Consider the following 18,671-nt stretch of genomic DNA (forward strand, 5'->3'; position numbering starts at 1 on the left):
ATGGCTGCAAACCTCTAATGGAAAGTTGTGTAAGTGGCTGAGGCCAAAGTAGGCATTAATTACAATGAAAAATCAGTTTAGTGCAGGCCACAACTAAATTGGAAGCTGGTCCTCTAGGTAAAACAAAGAAAGTGAACAGAAGCTTTAGATTTGATTACATGGCAATACAAGAAAAATGTGCTGTATGTTGTCTATTATTAAAGCTGCTTTTGGGCCTTCTGTGTGTGCCTAAGGGATTTTAATAAAAAATTAGTAATAGCCCTGCTGCCCTGGCTCACTGTGGCTTTTGGAGCGTTTGTGGGTCCAAGGCTAGTTCTGCAGTACAAATTAAGTCACTTTAGACAAGCAACCTTGAAAGCATTAGACGATAGCAAAGTTCAAACGGCACACTCCTGCTGTAAGAGGACAGTCCCTTGCTGGAGGCCAGCTCTGGATTTAGAAGCAGCAATACAATTTCATCAGGAAAAAAGCTCTGCAACTGTTATATTTGTCTCCGATTATTCCTGGCAACACTAGAAATGCAGAGCCAGGTTCATAAACACCATGCAAGTGTATAAAACACTGCAAAAGCACCAGCTAATGGCAAAAAAAGTCACCATTAACACAGGACTTTTCTTTACATATTTTTACAAATGCTAACTCTAACTTTCTTTAATTTGATGTACCAACATTAATAATAATGCTTTTATTGCCAGTATCAGCACTGGGCCTTTGGCATGGCTGGATGCAACTAAGCCAGGAAAGTTCACTGGGATTAATTTAAAAACACCCAAAAAAGGGCAAATCCACCTCCCTCCCCCATCTCCCAAGTTTGTAAAGCTGACTTCTCTAATCCCATTTATAGAGGTAGTTATTTTAAGGTGAAATTCATTACGTTCAGTATACCTATACATCAGTGGATCCAGTTCTGCCATTAAGGCCCTGCCCACAATTTTACGTATACTAAAGCTGAAATAGAGTATGTGGAATTTTCTAAAATCCGGGGAAATATGGGCAAAAGGAACTGTAGGGCTAAAGAGGCAAGGAAATGTCCAGGGGACTGTAAGTGACTTCAGCCCCAGTGGGTCTCCGTCCCTCCAGTGCTTCATGTTTTGTGGGGTACAGCTCCCAGATGGGTGAATATTTGGTGTTTTAGGTCACGCACATTGACCATTTCCTAGGAATGCTGCCCAGCCCCAGAGCCCTGCCTGGATACGTTTAACTGCACTCTCAGGTTGCCAGCGTTTGCTATTTTAGTATGAGTTGCATCAGGTTTTTGTGATTTGCACTGCAGAGTCTCCTCCTGAATTACTTTTTTCACCCTCAAGCCCATTTTTGCTGCTCTTCTTGATTGCAATGCACAGTATGGACAATTCCAAATCCAATTCCTTTCTAAAGGGACCAAGTGAGGATTAAAAACAAAAAACAAACAAAACCGGAAAACGAAACGTCTGCCATTACCTTAACTTCACAAATTTTAAACCCATCTCGTGATTTTTCACGCCTGACCCATGATCAAGTGCACGAGGTTGTCAGGTTTGCAACTCTCACCCTACATGTACCGTCCTGGTGAGCTGTTCCTGGGGAGGGCGATGCTACCAGGGACGAGCAGCCCTGGGCTCGCACTGCTGGTCAGGGTGCCACAGGCAACAATGTCCCCGAGTGCTACGCTGCGGCGAGGCTCCTCTCTGGAGTGTGACCTGGATGTGACCCAGAGGAGTGCTGGAAAGGAAATAACTTTGTTTTCAGCTCCTTGCCACATATAAGTTGGTCTTAAAAATCCTTTTATCCCAGTCGCATGTGGCTGTACGCACGGATTTATGTCACCATGTGCTCTGTGGTCCCTGCTCGTACCAACACCGTTCTTCCTTCTGGTTGTGAACTGTGTTTTGCCATGTTGGGAAAGGATGTCACGAGAAAGAACAATCCCAATTTACATTTCAGTGACTAGCAAAGCGATTTTATAGCACATAACCCACACAGAACCAGATGACTTTTGAACACAAGTTGCAACATGAGCACTGAATGCATGCTGAACTCACAGTAGGTGCTTTAAAAAAATTAAAAATGAAAATGAATTTTTGGCATTCCCCCAAAAAAGCACCACTGAAAATCTGTAAGTTCATCCGGAGCAGAACATCAGAGGTGGGCAGCTCACTTCCACCATCTCAAGGTCCCCAGGGACCCCATGGCTCCAAGCTGTGCCCCCTGCCACCTCTCCCACCAGAAATGTCCCCCCGAAAGCCCCGCTGCTGCCACCTCCTCCAGCCACCCTGCTGCCTCCTCCCAGCAGTGCTGGCTCACGCAGCCTCCCCTCAGGCAGCCCACACCTTCCCCACCACGAGGGTGTTTTCGGAGGGGCTGAGCCGCCGCAGGGGCTGTGGGGCAGAAGGGATTTCCTTGGAAAAACTTGCTGGCACTCAGCACGCCCGGGTGCTGAGGTTGCACAGGAAAACATGGCAAGCAAAGAGGGTGGTCAAACAAAACCACCACGCCTAGCACTCCCCAGCAGCTCTCCCAAGCTGAACTGTGAAGATGTTTAATCGCCAGCCTGCCCGGTGTCTGCTGGCAGGAGCTGCCCACCGACACACTTGGTGGGTGGCAGGCGAGGATGGGGGCACAGCAAACAGCCCTGTGGAGCTGGGGCCTTATCAAAATGAAACCAAAAAAACTCTTCGTGTATAACCCACGGACACGTCTACATGCGCTCGCAGGAGTTTGAAACGCGTTGGTACACTGGTGCGTGCAGACATCGCTTGAAGATGCAGACTTGTTCCTCCTCTTTCTTCCCAAGCCTGTTTACTTGTCCTAATGAAAACCCGCCGCCTCGAAGGCCTGGCACCACATCTGCTCGGCGAGTGCAGGAGTGGTCTCCAGAACCAAGTCTTTCTCTGCTATCTCTTATGCTAAGATCTGTGAAAAAACAACGTGGAAAGGGAAAAAAAAAAAAAAGAAGAAGAAGAAAAGAAAAAAAACTTTTGTCTGTGGATTCAAAAGAGCCCTCTTTATGCCAGATTCATCTACATTAAATTGGTCACGACCTTCCAGGTGTCTTTAAGGTTGAAGTGTTTGCTGGACCATTTAAAGCTCCTCTCGCGGGCTCCGGCGACCCTCCTGACATGGAGAGCCAGGCTTTTAAGAGTGTAGCCACCTTGTCAATGCTCAGAGGTCACTAATAGCCTGCCTTGGGCCTTCCAGAGGGTCGCGTTCGGCTTGCTAGCCCGACACAAAGGAACAGGAGAGGAAGGCTGGGGAGGGGGATAATTATCATGCTCCCCCCCCCCTCCTCTCTCCCTCTCTCCAGGCTGAGAGTTATGCTCCATGTCACTGTGTTAATGCGCTTGCATCCAGGGAGACACATAATGCTCCTCTCAGCCCTGTTTATTAGTGAGATCCATTTGCGAAAGGCCCTTCTTTTGTACCACAATATGAATGTGCTTTGATGGCAAATAATTACGCTAGTCCTTTTGACATGAGGATCCACAGGCTGCCCTAGTTAAGCCAGTAATTAGCCTGTCCTCCTTTTTTTTTTTTTATTATTGAGAAACTACAAATTATCCTCATATGAGCACTGGCCATTCCTTTTTCTCTTTTCTATTCTGCCTCCCTCTCTCCCTCTCTCCCTCTCCCTTGTATCTCTCAGCACTTTGGATAAGGGGAATGCAGCTGCACTAGAGCAAGATAAAGCTCCGCCATCAAGATGATGAACAATTTGGATGAAGAGGCTTCGAGATGAACACAAAAGCTGAAGAAGTGCGGCTGATGCAGCCCCGGACAGCTGAAGAATGCTGCAGTCTGCAGATGAATAGCCCTCATTTGTGAATATACAGATTTTCCATGATGAATAAAAACTGAGTGTAGGTCACAATAAATAAACTTTTTTTTTCCCTTCTTCTTAAATAATAATTCAGGTTCCCGGCACCAAACAGCTGTAAATTGAAGGTTGTGCTTAGTTTTCTCAACTCTCAAAGGGGATAATTAAGCTAAGCTCATATTGTTTGATATATTAGTGTAATGATGAGCTACTATATTCTGGCTTGTTTCGAGTTATTTTAGTGTGTTTTTTTTTTCCATTATCTTTTTTCTTAAATTACATTTCAAATACATTTTAAATGTAGAAACGGCATTTCTGAAACACAGTTGCCCTGTGTTTGGGTCTATCTGAAATGTATTCATATAACATTTAATTAAAAGATGCAACATCCCCTTTTCCCGAAAAAACATGGAGGTAAAAATATCAACATTATTTGACTGGTCCTGGCAATCTCACTCAACTGCTGAACCTTGATCCCCACTGGTGCCAGGTAATCAGATGGGGCTGTGTTCTTTGTCAGTGCAGGTTATGAACCTTCTGAAGCTCCAGGACAGGTATTTCTTGGCAACCCATCTTGTCCCATGTTTTTTCATAATTGCTTTCAAAGATCAACAGAAAGCAAACAATTTCTGATTTTACCTGGATAAGAGGCTTCAACCAAACCAAGACACCACCGCTGATGAATTTCTCTCCCTTTTTTCCATCTCTGTTTCTCTCCCCCGATCTGACACCACCTTTAAAACAGCAGGCACGCAGCACAACCACCTGGCTGCAGGACAAAACGAAACTGGGGTGTACCCTCCAACTGGTGGGCGTCTTTTTTAGGATGGTAGACAAGGCTCTGGGGGAGATGGAAGCTTCTCCAATAATCTAATTTGTCTCTGAGTCAAGTTTTTGCATAAAGATACCGGAGAAGAAGTCGGAAGGCCTCTCACCTTGAGGGGCATTGCTGCCTTCAGCCACCCACTGCCCTCCATTGACCAACCCGTTGATACAGGCTCCGATGCATGAAGAGGAAAAGAAACCAGTGCAGGCCCAAGTATGTTTAGGCTTCTGAGAAGGAAGAGGCAGTAAAATGCAAGGGTTTAATTTTCCAATGACTAGGTTTCGACCTGAAACCCACCCACAGTAGGACTACGCACCAACAGCATGTTTAGCTCATCTTTTTCCAAGCCTTTTCCACACCAAGCCTTTTCTTCTTCTAACTCAGAGCCCATAAAAAGCCTAAATATCCTGACCTCCTAAATACACTAAAACTCTGTACTATGGAGTATATTACAGAATATGGAAATAAGTGGGCAATGTACAGTGATTTGACTTTGAGTTTTAATGTTGACTATAAACTTCTGCCAACCTACAGCAAGCAGACTCTTCTTTTTGTCCATGTTTTGAGAATTATATTTAAAAACTGTGCTGTGGGGTTATTTTCTAAGGCTATGGCACAGCTTTATGACATGGTGAGTAGACAGAGTGCAAACGTTTCAGAAGAAAATAAGAATATCCTACATCTTGGCCTGTTTCTGGAACCAATGTCAAGACACATGTTTTTTTATGGTTCAAAAATGTGTGTGAATTGTTCCTTTCATCTCTAGTTTGGGATCAAAGGGGAAACAGCCCCTCTGATATTTACAGCATGACTAGAAAGAAACTCCAGAAATCTTCCACCGAAGGCCGTTCCTACGAGGGTCACCAGCTGCTTTGTGCAGCCGAGCTGCTCGTGTGGGCTGGGTGAGCATTGGGGCGCTCCACGGTGCCCTGCCAGCCCCAGCACCACCCCAGTTTCCCAGTGAGGACTCCAAGCCATGCACCCAGTTGCTTGGCCTGTTCTGACTGGGAGGAAGCGGCCCAAATGCGGTGGATTGCAGGGGGTTCAGGATGACATCCCCCATCAGCGAGGCACTAAAGCTTCGCCCGTACCCCACCACCCTCGTGCTCCTCCCATCGGGCAGCAGTGAGATTTGCCACAGAAGAGCTGGTCCCAGCTTTCTTCCTAGGGACACCCACCTCCACAACACGCTACTCACAGCTGCCTTAGGAAGACCAATTAATAGGAAATCACAGGCAAAGGAAAGCAGATTGTTTCTTTGTCCCCACCTGGGAGAAATTTCCCGTGGCAGTTTATCTGTGACAGCGCCGCCGCTCGCCAGGCCACCAGAGACCACGAGTCTTCCCACCAGCTGCAGGGGAGCTCCTTCCAGGTCATTCCTACACTCAGAGAAAAATGAAACCCTCAGAGCTTTACAGTACCAAATATCAGAGAAAAGCACAGACCACATGCTGTCCCTGAATGCCCGGCTCCCAGGGCCCTGCCAGTTTGCTCACAGGGGCACTGGTTGTGCTCAGACAGCCCTGGGTCATCTTCCAGGGCCCACTTACACCCCTGATGGATTCCCAGCCATGCTCACGGTAACAGCTGAACATTTATTAACTCTTTTCTCACTCATTATCCGCCCCCCCTTAAAAGGGTGCTCGCAGCAAAACCAGGATCAATAGTTCGGAAAACAGATTTTTTATTTGACAGCTGTGTAAAAAACGTGCCTTTAATCTGTGTATAGCCCCGGACAGAGCGAGTCGTGCCAATTAAAGACTCCAACATCTACAAAGTTATAATTCGTACTGCTGGTAGGACCCTAAATTTCCCAGAGCTGCACTGTGCCAGGGCCTGCCCATGCCTGTCAGTGGGCAGGAGGAGACAGCTCCTGCTCTGGAAGCTGCGATTTCAGCACGTCGAGAAGTCAGGAAGGGCTGAGGACCAGGTGAAGGGGAAAAAACCCTGTCCTTCCGTAATAAATTCAGCCTCGGTTTGCGCTGTTATAGGATTTCAATTCCTTCAGATTATGCCATCTGATGTAAGAATCATGTGCTCAGCACAACCGCTGCTCCTCCTGGCCTCTCCCAGAAGAGCCGGAGGAGGTAAAAAGCACTGGTACCCCGCGGGAAGCCCCGCTCGCACATGCAGAAGTTAAGACTCACCCAAGGGATCATCAATCAGTAACTCACTTTAAAATTCTCTTTAAAATGTTTTACTAGCTCACTTTACTTGGCATTTTTATCACTATTTATATCTCTAAAGCAGTGATATAATTAGTAAAGCTATTAATGTTTCTTATGTTTAGCCTTACAAAAGCCACAAATATCTATAAATCTGGCTTACAGCAAAATAAATAATGACAATAATTCTGTCAAGCATCAATATAATTTGCTGGACAGCATTGTGTAAACCAAGCAAATATCTGAACCATTAATGAGCTTAATCTGTGCCATTTAACTGCCCCTCCAGTAAATTGTTCTGCAGGCCAGAGAGGAGCGTTCAGGTTAGTTTCTTTGATAACTTCCCTCCTCTGCTGGCATTTGCTTTCCTACAAAAGTGACTGGCCTGACCTTACCCAATCCTAAAGGAGAACCAACGCCAAACACCCTCCTACCACTTCAACGAAGCTCCTCCCGAGACCAAAATTCCTATCAAATGTGTGCGAAAGGGTTTTATCCCACCCTTGGGAATCCTTGAGAGCTCAGAGATGCTGCTGTTCTGCACGGATCCAGGTTCTTTCAGGAGCACAAGCACCAAGGAGCCCCCCTGCCTTCTCCTCTCTCTCCACCCGACAGCCAGCTTTCAGCACTGAGGCGTTTCAAACCCAGAATCCCTGTGTTTTTCCCCTCGGGCTGGGCTCTCTCCTGTAAACCCACATTCATACGTCATGCAGGAGGAACTTCACCTCCAGAACATCAAACCAGGATGCTGAAAAGCCCTGCTTGTTATCAGATTATCTGCTCCCGATACAGGGACTTACGTGGAAAACACCTGGATAGCTCCAGCCCCCAAAATTTGAAACCACAGCACGTGGCACCCTTTGTTCTCCCCATACTCAGTTTCTTGCACTACTACTGGTTTTCCACATATGCGCAAGCAGCAGAAAGCTTAGACCACATATTGGTGTTTGCAAAGCAAAAATAAAGGAAATTCCCTTTCTCTGCTGCCTCTAACCCCACGAAGGGCATTGCTCCCTTCGCCAGTGAGGTATTCAGACATGCCCTAAATTCCCTATGCATGCCTAGAGCTACCAAAACCCAGGCAAAACTGTTATAAAATGCTATAAAATGTCATAAAACGCTAGAAGAATACCGTGCGCTTTTGTCCTCTGTATCTAAATACCATTGGAAGGTGCAGGGTCACCTGCAAAATCAGGGCACCAACATCTGAAAACACCAGCAGCCAAGCACCCTACAGCCTCAGGGCAGTTTCCAGGGTTCTGGGGAAGAAGCCATGAAGAGAAAAGGCCTTGTGACTGCTCTGCATGTCACGGAGGCTGGAGACCAAGCTGGGTTGACCTTCAGCAGCCCACAGAAAAAGTGTAAATGCTCATCTAAATACAAAAATACTAGCCAGAGCATTACCATTTTCAATAACAAAATAAATGTCTACGCTCACGAGCGCTGAGTAATAGGCCTTTTAAGTAAAAGTATTAGAAGAATATATCAGCTATAAGATATAATACCAGCGACTACTACCACAGGATGGGCATTTTTAACTTTCACTCTAAAATGACTGGATGATAAGAGAGTACAATATATATTTTGAATTCAGGGTGAGAAGATCTTTTTAATATAAGTGTTTTATGATGTAGTCATACATCATTTCTAACTACAATGCTAAACAAAACACAATCCTTTTCTGAAACATAGATAATGATGGATTTTTGTTATTCTATTTTATTCCGTACGATAATTTTTCACCCCAAACTTATTTTATTGATGGCATAAGAAGGTTCCAGTATATCTTTTTCATATCAGAGACAGTTTCATGAAAACTGTGAGCTAAAATTCAAGTGTTATTACAGAGGAAGAATTTTTGGAGACATGATCGTTCATTGGAATAGTCCCCCACGATGGAATTAACGGAGATTAAAAGGAACAGGTATGTTCTGCTGATTGCCTTGGCACTTGAAAACCCCTCTGATCTCAGAGCAGGAGTTTTGTGGGTATTATTGTAATAATGGGGATCTTAGAAGAAAGGAGGTGGATAAGCAGACGGGAACTAAATCCAATAATGTTTGTACTGTCACAAAGCCAGGAAGGTTTGGGATATGATTTAATCCTATGGAGCAGGCCTACCCAATACTCCTAAGCAAGAGATAAACAAATAAATAAATACAGTAAAACAGAAGTATATCTGCAAAGTAAAACCCCTCGCCTTTCCCTTGGTAATTTTTTTTTCCAGCTCTAAAACTCGCCATCAATTTGGCTGTGTGCTGAGAAAGAATCCCAACAAATTGCTGCCTAGTTCCTTTTATAGCCTCAGTGAAACATGACATCCAAGGAATTGCCTGTGCTTTCTGTTTCTTTGCTTGTTTGCTTTCCTGTGTACTACCAAAGCAGATTGTGTCAGTACCTAGAAGGAACAAAAATATTTTAAGTACTGACTACTGCAAAAATATGAAACACCTTTTTTAGTACTTGGTTCAAACAGAAGAATAGAAGGAAGGAAAAATGGGACATACCCAGGCATTTCCCACCACTTCAGAGATGTAGATGGCTGCTCACTGCACCGCTCCCTTTCAAATTACCTTACAGTGTCTACCTCAATAAAATTCCCCCCAAAATCTCTTGTCCAAGAGGCAATTGGCTTGACTTGCTTACACTGACACAACAGCCTTTATCAAAAAAAAAAAAAAAAAAAAAAAAAAAGGATCTAACATTTTCTGTTTGGGAAGATAACAGTGGTGTGAAGTTGCACAAATTACATCATACCTGTGTGTTTCCAGGAAGTCTGAACGAAGCACCCCAAATGATTACACGCACTGTAGTTCAGAAGTCAGTGGAGCAATGCTGAGTTATACCAACCGATGAGCTGACCCATGTCAGACATCATCTTAATTCCCTGGGTCTGCCTGCCCCATGCAAAGTCACCCAAACAAGCTCTGAGTTGAGCTGCTTTGGGCAACCACCTCCATCTCACCCACAGCTCTCGTGGGGCTGCGGTGGCCATCCCACCGAGGCTTTCCACGCAACTGCAGTACTCACTTCTCTGGGTCAGAAAAAGTCACATCCCAAGCTGTGGATCAGAGGTATCCCTTCAGTCCCTGTCCTCCCCTGATCACTCCCAATTGTTGTCTCCTTTATAATATGGTAAATAATGCTTGGTTTTGACAGGTCAAACTGTTCTGCACGTACCAGGTAGACAAACCTTTGCAGTGAAACCTCTGGCAACGAGCAACTTGCCAGTGGGCAGTCCCAGATCATGCCAGGGACCAAGGCTACAAACTGGTTAAAAGGAGGGTTGCTTGCACGGCCTATGAGTAAAAAGGTAAAGCTCAATTTCAGAAACATTTTTAGAAGATGAAACTGAAGGCCAATCGCATGTAAATGCCAAGGAGGCAACAACTTCTTCTCATCTGCTCCACTTGGAGACCTACCACCAGCCTCAACCTCTTTTATAGCAACACAGATCTGTACAGGGATTATGTTCAGCTGAGCTCTACCATGTCACAGACTTGCACTTCAGAGATAAAGATATAAACCGAAGAAAATTTATAACGAGAGGCGGGTGAGCTCCACCACCAGCAGCCAGAGACTGTCTCCGCTGTTTAATAAGGTTAAAAATAGTTTGATGGGAAGCACTGGAGCAGAGGACTGTGACACATCTGCAGCAGAGACCCAGGGCCTGCTTTTATAGCAGTTTAATAAAAAAACAGGCCTGTAGTTGTTCTTGTTTTGAGTTCTTACACTAACCACTTTGTCTATATACCTCCTGAAGCTTTTGGCTGTGGCGCATAATCAGAACAATAGCTCAGAAGAAGCCAGCAGTCCTGGTTACAATTAGTTGGGACTATTTTAACTACCTGTTGGGTTGTTATAGGTTTAAGAAGGACTGACTGGTGAGAAGAGGGTTCTGGCAAAACTGCCTCTGCTGACTTAAGGAGACCTTTGGATTTATTTTATTCTGAACTTCAACATCACAGTTTGGAAAGGCTGTTTTTGAAAATCGAGATTGTGGTTCCCTCTACATTTCTGCATGCTCTTTTATGACTCTTAGGTCTCCAAGGCAGCCTATATTCCTTCTTCATACCCAGTGGCCAGCACAACAGCATCCCGTCCCTGGCTGGCCTCAGAGCTTAGTCGAAACAGAAATAAAAACAATCTGAAGAACAAGTGAATCACAGACATCAGCATGAACTTTGCCTAAATCCTGGATGAACACCCCCACACCACCCTCCCACCCCCATGAAATCCACAAGGGAAAGCCTGAATGCATTAAACAAAAAGTTATTAAAAAATTAAATGTGACAGAAGCTCCCTCTCAACTAAAAGGCAGCAGAGACTGAACTGTGAGAGTCCTGGCTGCTTTCATTTTCTATTGACCCAGGCTTCTTCTTTATGGTATGCAGAAAGCAAAAGATTTAACTGATGGCAACAGGAGCGGAGATTTGCAGGTGGGTGCTGTGGACAGACTCGTCCTGGGGAGCTGTGGGGAGGGAGTTCTGACCATGCTTGGCAAGGGGCTGCGGTGGACTTTGCAGCACGAGAGCGCAGCTACTCAGCTAATTGGAGAAGATAAAAGGCAGGTTTTTATGAGACAGCCACTGTCATTATCACAAATGAAGGATAAAAACTTGAGCAGCTATATCCCATTTTACCACAGGGAAGTCTCAGAAGGAAAAAAGAATTATCAAAGTTTTAGATTGTTCCATTTAACCGCAAGAAAACTATGTTAATGTAACCTTAAAGGTTTAACTAAAACCTATGAAATCAAGGCACATCGCAGTTCAGGACTCAGCTTCTTCCCTAACCTACCTGTAGCCCCTGGACCACGCAGCCCACAAATTCTGCCTGTCTGGGGACACCATCTCATGTGGACAGAGCAGGAGAAGAGTGGGTGGACCCTCACAGGTACGTAATTTTGCGTCTGTGTTTTGAAGTTCGACGTTGTGTCTCTTGTGCAGAGATTTCAGGTGGTTGCATTTTCTTATACATAAGGATTTCCTCACCGCAGAGACATACAGGGACACCACCCTGCTGATTCCTGAAACCCCAACAGCAGCACCCAGCACAACCTTGCACCTCTAATAATACATATCAGAAGTTGGTTCACTTTCAAATACATGTATAAGCAGTTGATCAATTTTCATTTTAGCATTATTTCCCAACTTCCCTGCTTGCTGAAACACCAGATTTTAAATGGCCCAAAGAAAGAAATGCCAGTTTCACCCCACAGAGGCCTCACTTTAAGTTGCAAACCCAATGCATTGCACTGGGAGGGTGAACAAGACTTCCACAATGACACTGCAAGGGGATGTGCAAATCTCAGCTGCTAAATTCATTATTAAAATAGCTATTTTTGGTTCTTATCAGATGAGAAAGATGAAAGAGGAGACTCGGAAAGAAACACATGAAGAAGGCGATGTCTTGGATGGTCGGAACACTGATGTAATCCCCAGTGCCATAACAGGGTGTGAACAAGTCTACAGGGCAAAATGCACATCCCTGTGCTGTTCACAAGAAGAAAAATAGCTCTTGGAGCTACACACACAGTCTTATAATTTCTGTTTTTTTCTTTCTATGATTTACTTCTTGTCATGAAAATATAAAAGCAATAAACAGTTTATCCATCAACAAATCTAATATAGAACTTCACTTCCCAAAGCACAGCCACAACTGAGTTAAAGAAGCGCTGCCAAAGCATCCCAGACCAAATCTTTCTGAACTTCTCAATTCTCCAAATTTAAGCGGAAGCCAGACTGATTTCTAAAAGCAAAAATAAAAATAAAAATTTAAGAAGCGCCTACAACTCTTTCTGTCCCTGAAACCTGCCACGCTACACCAGAGCCTGAGCAGGCAGCAAGAAGCACATGCTTTAATGGCCAAGTTTAAAAAGCCCTAAAAGTCTGGGTTTCTAATGAAAATACTGACAGACCCTTAACTATACAGCAGCGCTCGCAGGCGCCACCATAATAACCATTTAAGCCCTCTTTTCTCAGAAAGGCTTGGCCCAGCCAATGAGGGAGGAGTAAACAGGGCTGGTAAGTTAATGACCTTTGAGCATTAGCAGATGGCCTTTTTACGAGCACAGATTAGCAGAACATGGGAGTTTTTAATGGCCACTAACAGGTGCCAATGCTGCTTTTCTCCCTATCCTTACCCACAGCCAGTAAAGTGCAGACCGACTTCAAACTGCATCTCCACTCCCGCCCCATCCCGTCTTTCTGTGTTTACAGCACAGTTTCTTGGATAGCAGAGCAACGCATGTCCCACACCAACCTGCAAACATTGTGGGTCACCACATCCAAACATGAGCGCCTCACCTCCGGGCGATGGCTCCCTCGGCCACCCTCACCCTGCCGCACGCAGCTGAAGGGCACCCGCTGAAATGGCCGCTCCCTTCTTTCTTCCACCAGGGAAGCTGTAAAAAAAAAAAAAGACAGCCATGGGCTTCAAAAGCACTCAAAAAGAGGGAGGCAAACCAACCCTGTGTTATTTATAACATTGTTATCTCACCTGCTTCGCCTCTGACAGCCTCCCTGCTCCCTTTCCAGCCCACCTCCCTCACCAGAGCCCTGCCTGATGCTCCCCCCCCGGCTCCGCCCTGGCCAGGGAATAATTCCTCTCACAACTTCACCCCGGCCCTGCAACGATCCAGAAGTGCAGGGGGACTGAGGGCAGTTACCAAACTGGCTTCTCTGCATTTATCTCCGTGGGTGGGTTGTAGAAATCCTTATAATTAATCTTGGCTGCTGCATGATCAGGCACAACCCAGGGTTTGGGGCCTTCAAGGCCAGCTGGGCACTGGGGCTGATTCTCCATCTCCTCTGTTGCCCAAATCCGCTGGCACCAGCCTGTGGGATGGGGTGAAACCAGCACCCGAAAGAAAATGCTCGGCCTGTGTGCGAGTCCCCACAGCTGGTCCTACTCACACCATTTATTGTCGTTTTTCACACAGCACAGCACTTCTGTGTCTAATGGGACATAATACACGTGCCTGTCAGTGGGCATTTAAGGGAAATAACAGGAAATTTGGTATTTAGGAAGAAAACAGGAAGAGCACACCTAGAGGAACAGATTCCAGTATCCTCAGAAGCTATGACACTTACCTTCAGGAAAACGTTGCTAAAAATGCTCTCTGAGCCGCTCCCTGGGCCTGTCCTCTCCATAACACCCATTTCTGGGCCTCCTGCCTTCTACAGGCTCTGAACCTCCACACTCTGAACCTCCCAGTCCAGAGGCCTCCACAGACTGGGTCTGGCACTCCCTGGCCTTCCCTCTCTCATGTCCTGCTCTCAGCCGCCATGCACTGAGTCCCCCATTCTCTGTGCATCCGCTCCTTGGCCTTCCACTCCCTCACCTTCCCACTCTCAGCCACCAGCTCCCTTGGTCTGCACTCACTGGACCTGCACTTGCTGGAAACAAACTCTCTGAGGCTTCCCCTTAATGGGCTTTCACCCACTGTGCCTTCCACTCTCTAAGCTTCAGTTCCCTGGGCCTCCAATTCACTGCTCCTGGCATGCCTTGGGCCTCTCATTTGGGATTTCCCACTCGCTGAGCCTCCCCTCTCTGGGCTTTCTATTCACTGGGCCTCTACTTTTCAGGCCTGCCACTCAGTTGGCCTCCAAATCACTTGGCTTCCCACACACTGAGCCTGCCACTCTAAGTCTTCCACTCTGAAACTCCATTCTCTGGGCCGCCCACTGACTTGGCCTCCCAAGCTCAGGCTCCCACACTATCATCCTCAACTCTCTGGGCCTCTACAGTCTGGGTCTCCTATTCACAGGGCTTTCCAGTCTCTGGGACTCCCATTCTTCATGTCTCCCACTCTGAGACTTCCCCTCTGAGCCTCCCACACACTGGGTTTCCCGCTCTCCTAGCATCCTGCCCTCTCAGACTCCTGCCTCCTCATTTACTCCTTGCACCTCTTGCTCACTCAACATCTAATCCTCAACTCCTATTCTGTCTCCAAGCCTCTTGGCTTCCCTCTCAGCCTCCAAATATCAGACTCCCACTGTCTCACCCTTCCACTCTCTGGGCCTCCAAATATTGGTTTCCAGTCTTTGGCATCCCACTGTTTGGGCTTGCACTTTCTTGGCCTCTCACTCTCTGGACTTCACACTCTCTCAGCCCCACACTGGCTTGGCATTCCACTTTCTGGCCTCCCACTAATTGAATCTCTGTTCTCTGGCCCTTCTACTCAGCCTCTGTTCTCTTGGCCTCTAACTCTGTCTTCTCACACACTGGACCTCACATTCTGGGCATCCCACTCTCTTGGCCTCCACTCCATGGGCCTCCCACTATGGGGGCTACCATTTTCTGAACCTCCCATGCATTGGGCCACCCATTCACTTGGCTTCTTGCTCACTTGGCCTCCCACTCCCTGGGCCTCTTATTGTCTCAGCTTCCTCTCTCAGGGACTCCCATTCTCTCAGTCTCCACTCTCTGGGCCTCCCACTTTGGACCTTCCACTCAGCCTCTAGCTCTCAGCATTGAGAGCCTGGGCCTCCCCCTCCCTGGTTGTCCCATTCTTTTATCCTCATAATCTCTGGGCCTCTCACTCTCTCAGCCTTCAATCTGCAAATCTGGGACACCAACTCCCTCAGCCTCCACTTTTTTGGCCTTCCACTCACCCAGCCTCTGCTCCCTAGGTCTGTAATCCCTGGGCTTCCTATTCTCACAATACCTGGGCCTTCAACTCTCTGCATCTCCTAAAACTGGCCTCCTACTCTTGATCTCCTACTCAGGGCTTACACTTAATGGGCCTCCACTATCTGGATCTTGACTTGCTGGGTCTCCATGATAGACCTTCCATTTCCTCAGCCTCCATCTCTCAGCATGCTGCTCTCTGCCTCTCCTCTACTGACCTCCCAGTCACAGCCTCCTCTTCCTGGACTTCTCCTTTACTCACCTTCCTATTAACAATGAACAAATGTCCTTGCCAATCTACCTCCTGCCCCACCACGCCCCACTCCACCCCCATGCCTCCAACTCTTACAGCTTCCAATCCAGCTTCTATTCCCTGGGCAGCTCCCTCACCCAGCTTCCTATTTATTACCAACCTCCACATCTCTAGGCCACTATCTTCCTCAGTCTCCACTCTTCCATCCTTGAAAAATCAGCCTTTCTCATCCTCCACTCTTGGCTTCCCACATCTCCAGCCTCCATCCTGTTGGCCTGTAATCTCTGGGCTACTATTCTCTTGACCTCCCAGGCTGTGGGCCTCCACTCTCTGCCCAATGTGGCTTTCCTAATACTTGTCTCTCACTTTATCTCCTGCTTACTTGGCATCTACTATCTGTGCCTTGACTTGCTGAACCTCCATGCTAGGCCTCCCGTTTTTTCAGCCTCCATTTCTCTCTGCATCTTTCTCTCTCTGCCTCTACTACAATGACCTCCTAGACACAGCCTCCTCTCCCTTTGCCTCTCCTTCAGTCAGCTTCCCATTAATGACCTTCAGATGTCTGCGCCTCCCACTCCTTCAGCCTCCACTCCAGATGCCTCCCATTCTGGGCTCCCATCTTTCCCAGCATCCACTCTCACAGCTGTCAAGTATCAGCCTCCAAATCACCCTGCATTCAACCCCTGAGCCTAGACTCTCCAAGCCTCCTATTCTCTCAGCCTCAAACTTTCTGGGCCTCCACTCTCTGTACCTCCTAATATTTGCCTCCCACTTTTGATATCTCTATCTGGGCCTCCACTATTTAGGCCTGCAACAACTGGCCTCCTACTCCATAGACCTCAAACTCACTCAGCGTCCGTGCATGGGACCTGCCCTCCTGAACCTACCACTGTGCCTCCAACTGCCTGGGACTCCTAGGCGATGGTTCTGTGCTCTCTGGGCCTCCCACTCGTCCTGTAACTCTGTTGCCCGCTTGCGGGGCCTCCCACTGTCAGTCTCCCATTCTCTCAGCCACCACTCTCCGGGCCTCTACTCTCCAAGCCCTTCACTTGCTGGGCCTTTATTGTGTTGGAGACAGTGCTATGAGACCTGAACAAGACATAGCTGCATAATGTCTTTACTGCAACAGAAAGGTGAAGCCCTTCAGAAATACATACAACGACTGAAAGCATTTATTGACACTTCTAGTGAATAAAAAGAGTCAGCAGCTGCCCTCTTTCTTAACAATGGCTGATTTGGGGAACCAGCACCTTTTTGTGGCTTTTCCTTAACTCCAGCAGAGGAGTACAAAACAGTAGTAAAACAATGCAAGAACAGTGGTCCTCCAAGAAAGATGAAATACGTCAACCTCTTATTTTTCAATAGGAAAAAAAAAAAAAACAACCTTGGTACAAACTCAGGATGAAACTATAAAAGAGCCTGTGAGTAATAGAAGGTTGAAGTACCTATCTTACAATTATGTTCTCTCATTAGAGTGAATATATTATGGCTGGGATTTGGGACAAAACACTAGGGAAAGGAGTTGGGAAACTGAAAAAAAAAAAAAAAGGAAAGAAAAGAAAAAAAACACCTTGATAGAACAATTAAAATTTGCCACACAAAGGAATTAATCCTGTCCAGAATGAAGTTCCTGGAAAGCAGCACGGTGAGATGTTTCATACAAACTACTACAAGAAAGAAGTCCCAAGTCAGGAAGGCACCACGAAGTGAATGCTGAAGACTGCAGAAAACAGCACGTCACACTGTCTGCTCTGTGGTGAATGATACAGGTGAGGGGATGTGCAGTGGTAGCCAATGGAGGTAGGAAGGGAAAAACAAAATGTATCAGCAGCAGTGTCAGCTCTGATCCTCCTGGCAGTGAGCACTGCTGTTGTGCTGCAGTGTGAGGATGGATTCAGACTAGGGAGGAAAAAAGAGCATTAGTGATTGTGAGTACACAAGTCAGTGTGAAGTGTGTGCCCAACCCCAGCAGTATTAGGGAAAAAAAAGAAAAGGAAAAAAAAAAAAAAAGCAATATGGAAATTAGAATGGAAATATGGAAATTAAATCTCAGAAGATATGGCAACTATGGACTTCTAGCAAGTGCATGCAGGACACTCTTCAGAAGGACAGGAGAGTACTCCAAGGAGGATGTAGGAAACTCCAAGATGTGGGAAAGCTCCCAGCAGAGCAGGTCTGAAGGAGGAGACACAGGGCCCTCATCTTTATGTACAGGTGTTTCTGTGGAGATGTAAAAAATGAACATTTCCTATTGCCTACAGAGATACTCTTGGAAATAGGGTTAATGGCAAACACGTTCCTGTGCTGCACATGTCCACAGTGTCCCTTTCACTCACACTCAGGACCCCTTTGGGGACTCCTTCCTGCAATGCTGTTTGGGTTGTCTTCAGCACCTGCAGCATTTCACAGGAAAAAACAATTTCTTGGCAGAGAAGAGGTCCAGGGTCTGCACAGGTCCTGGCTGAATGTGAATAAAAGAAGGATAAAAGTATAATCAGAAGCTTTAAAAAATGTTAAGAGTGTGTTGCCAAGCAAAAGCTAAATTTAACAGAAATGTAAGGGAAGAGAAAGATGTGCAAAGAAGCCTGACAGCCCAGTGACACCCAGCTGCAGAAGAAACAGGAGTAACATAAACAGATGCTAGACCTAATGTGAAGCACTAAGGTCTACAGACCCCAACAAAGAGCAGATGAACTCATTCTCTTTGAATTGTATTGCCAAAATGAAGACCTGGTCTTCACATGACAGGAGCGCTAAGAAAAATGCAGTGGTTGTTGAGACAGAAAAGACTCCTCTTTTGGCCTCATCATCCACTGAGACTCCTTTTGCTTCAGCCATGAGTGCTGACATGGGAGAGGGGAGCTGTGCACTGCCCACCGTGCGGGTACCAGCAGCCCCTGGGACCCCCACCCCTAACACACGGGACCTCGGCTTGCTCAGTGAGCAGATGCGGCCACCGCTGCCCCAGGAATGGGGCACAGAGTGGCAGCCTGCTGAGCC

At 46.6% G+C, this 18,671-nt stretch overlaps 1 protein-coding gene across 6 annotated transcripts in view; it reads right to left on the reverse strand.

Annotated features, from left to right (window-relative positions):
• LOC119716370 (uncharacterized) overlaps positions 1-18,141 on the reverse strand; it is a 157,760-nt gene extending 139,619 nt beyond the window's left edge. For 3 of the 6 annotated variants that reach the window (XM_072035209.1, XM_072035208.1, XM_072035210.1), the window contains exons 1-4: positions 18,008-18,135; positions 13,093-13,190; positions 5,888-5,998; positions 4,729-4,846 (exon numbers count right to left, since the gene is read on the reverse strand). In XM_072035209.1, coding sequence (XP_071891310.1) covers positions 4,729-4,846; positions 5,888-5,998; positions 13,093-13,190; positions 18,008-18,073 — 393 coding nt within the window. In that variant the 5' untranslated portion in view covers positions 18,074-18,135. Of the gene's footprint in view, positions 1-1,530; positions 2,893-4,728; positions 4,847-5,887; positions 5,999-13,092; positions 13,191-13,285; positions 16,805-18,007 lie in introns of those variants that run through there. The other 3 variants (XR_011807929.1, XR_011807930.1, XR_011807931.1) reach the window with 3 other exon arrangements.
• Between the last annotated feature and the right edge of the window lie 530 nt (positions 18,142-18,671).

This window comes from Anas platyrhynchos, chromosome 3 (genome assembly GCF_047663525.1).
Source record: "Anas platyrhynchos isolate ZD024472 breed Pekin duck chromosome 3, IASCAAS_PekinDuck_T2T, whole genome shotgun sequence".
Taxonomy (NCBI): domain Eukaryota; kingdom Metazoa; phylum Chordata; class Aves; order Anseriformes; family Anatidae; genus Anas; species Anas platyrhynchos.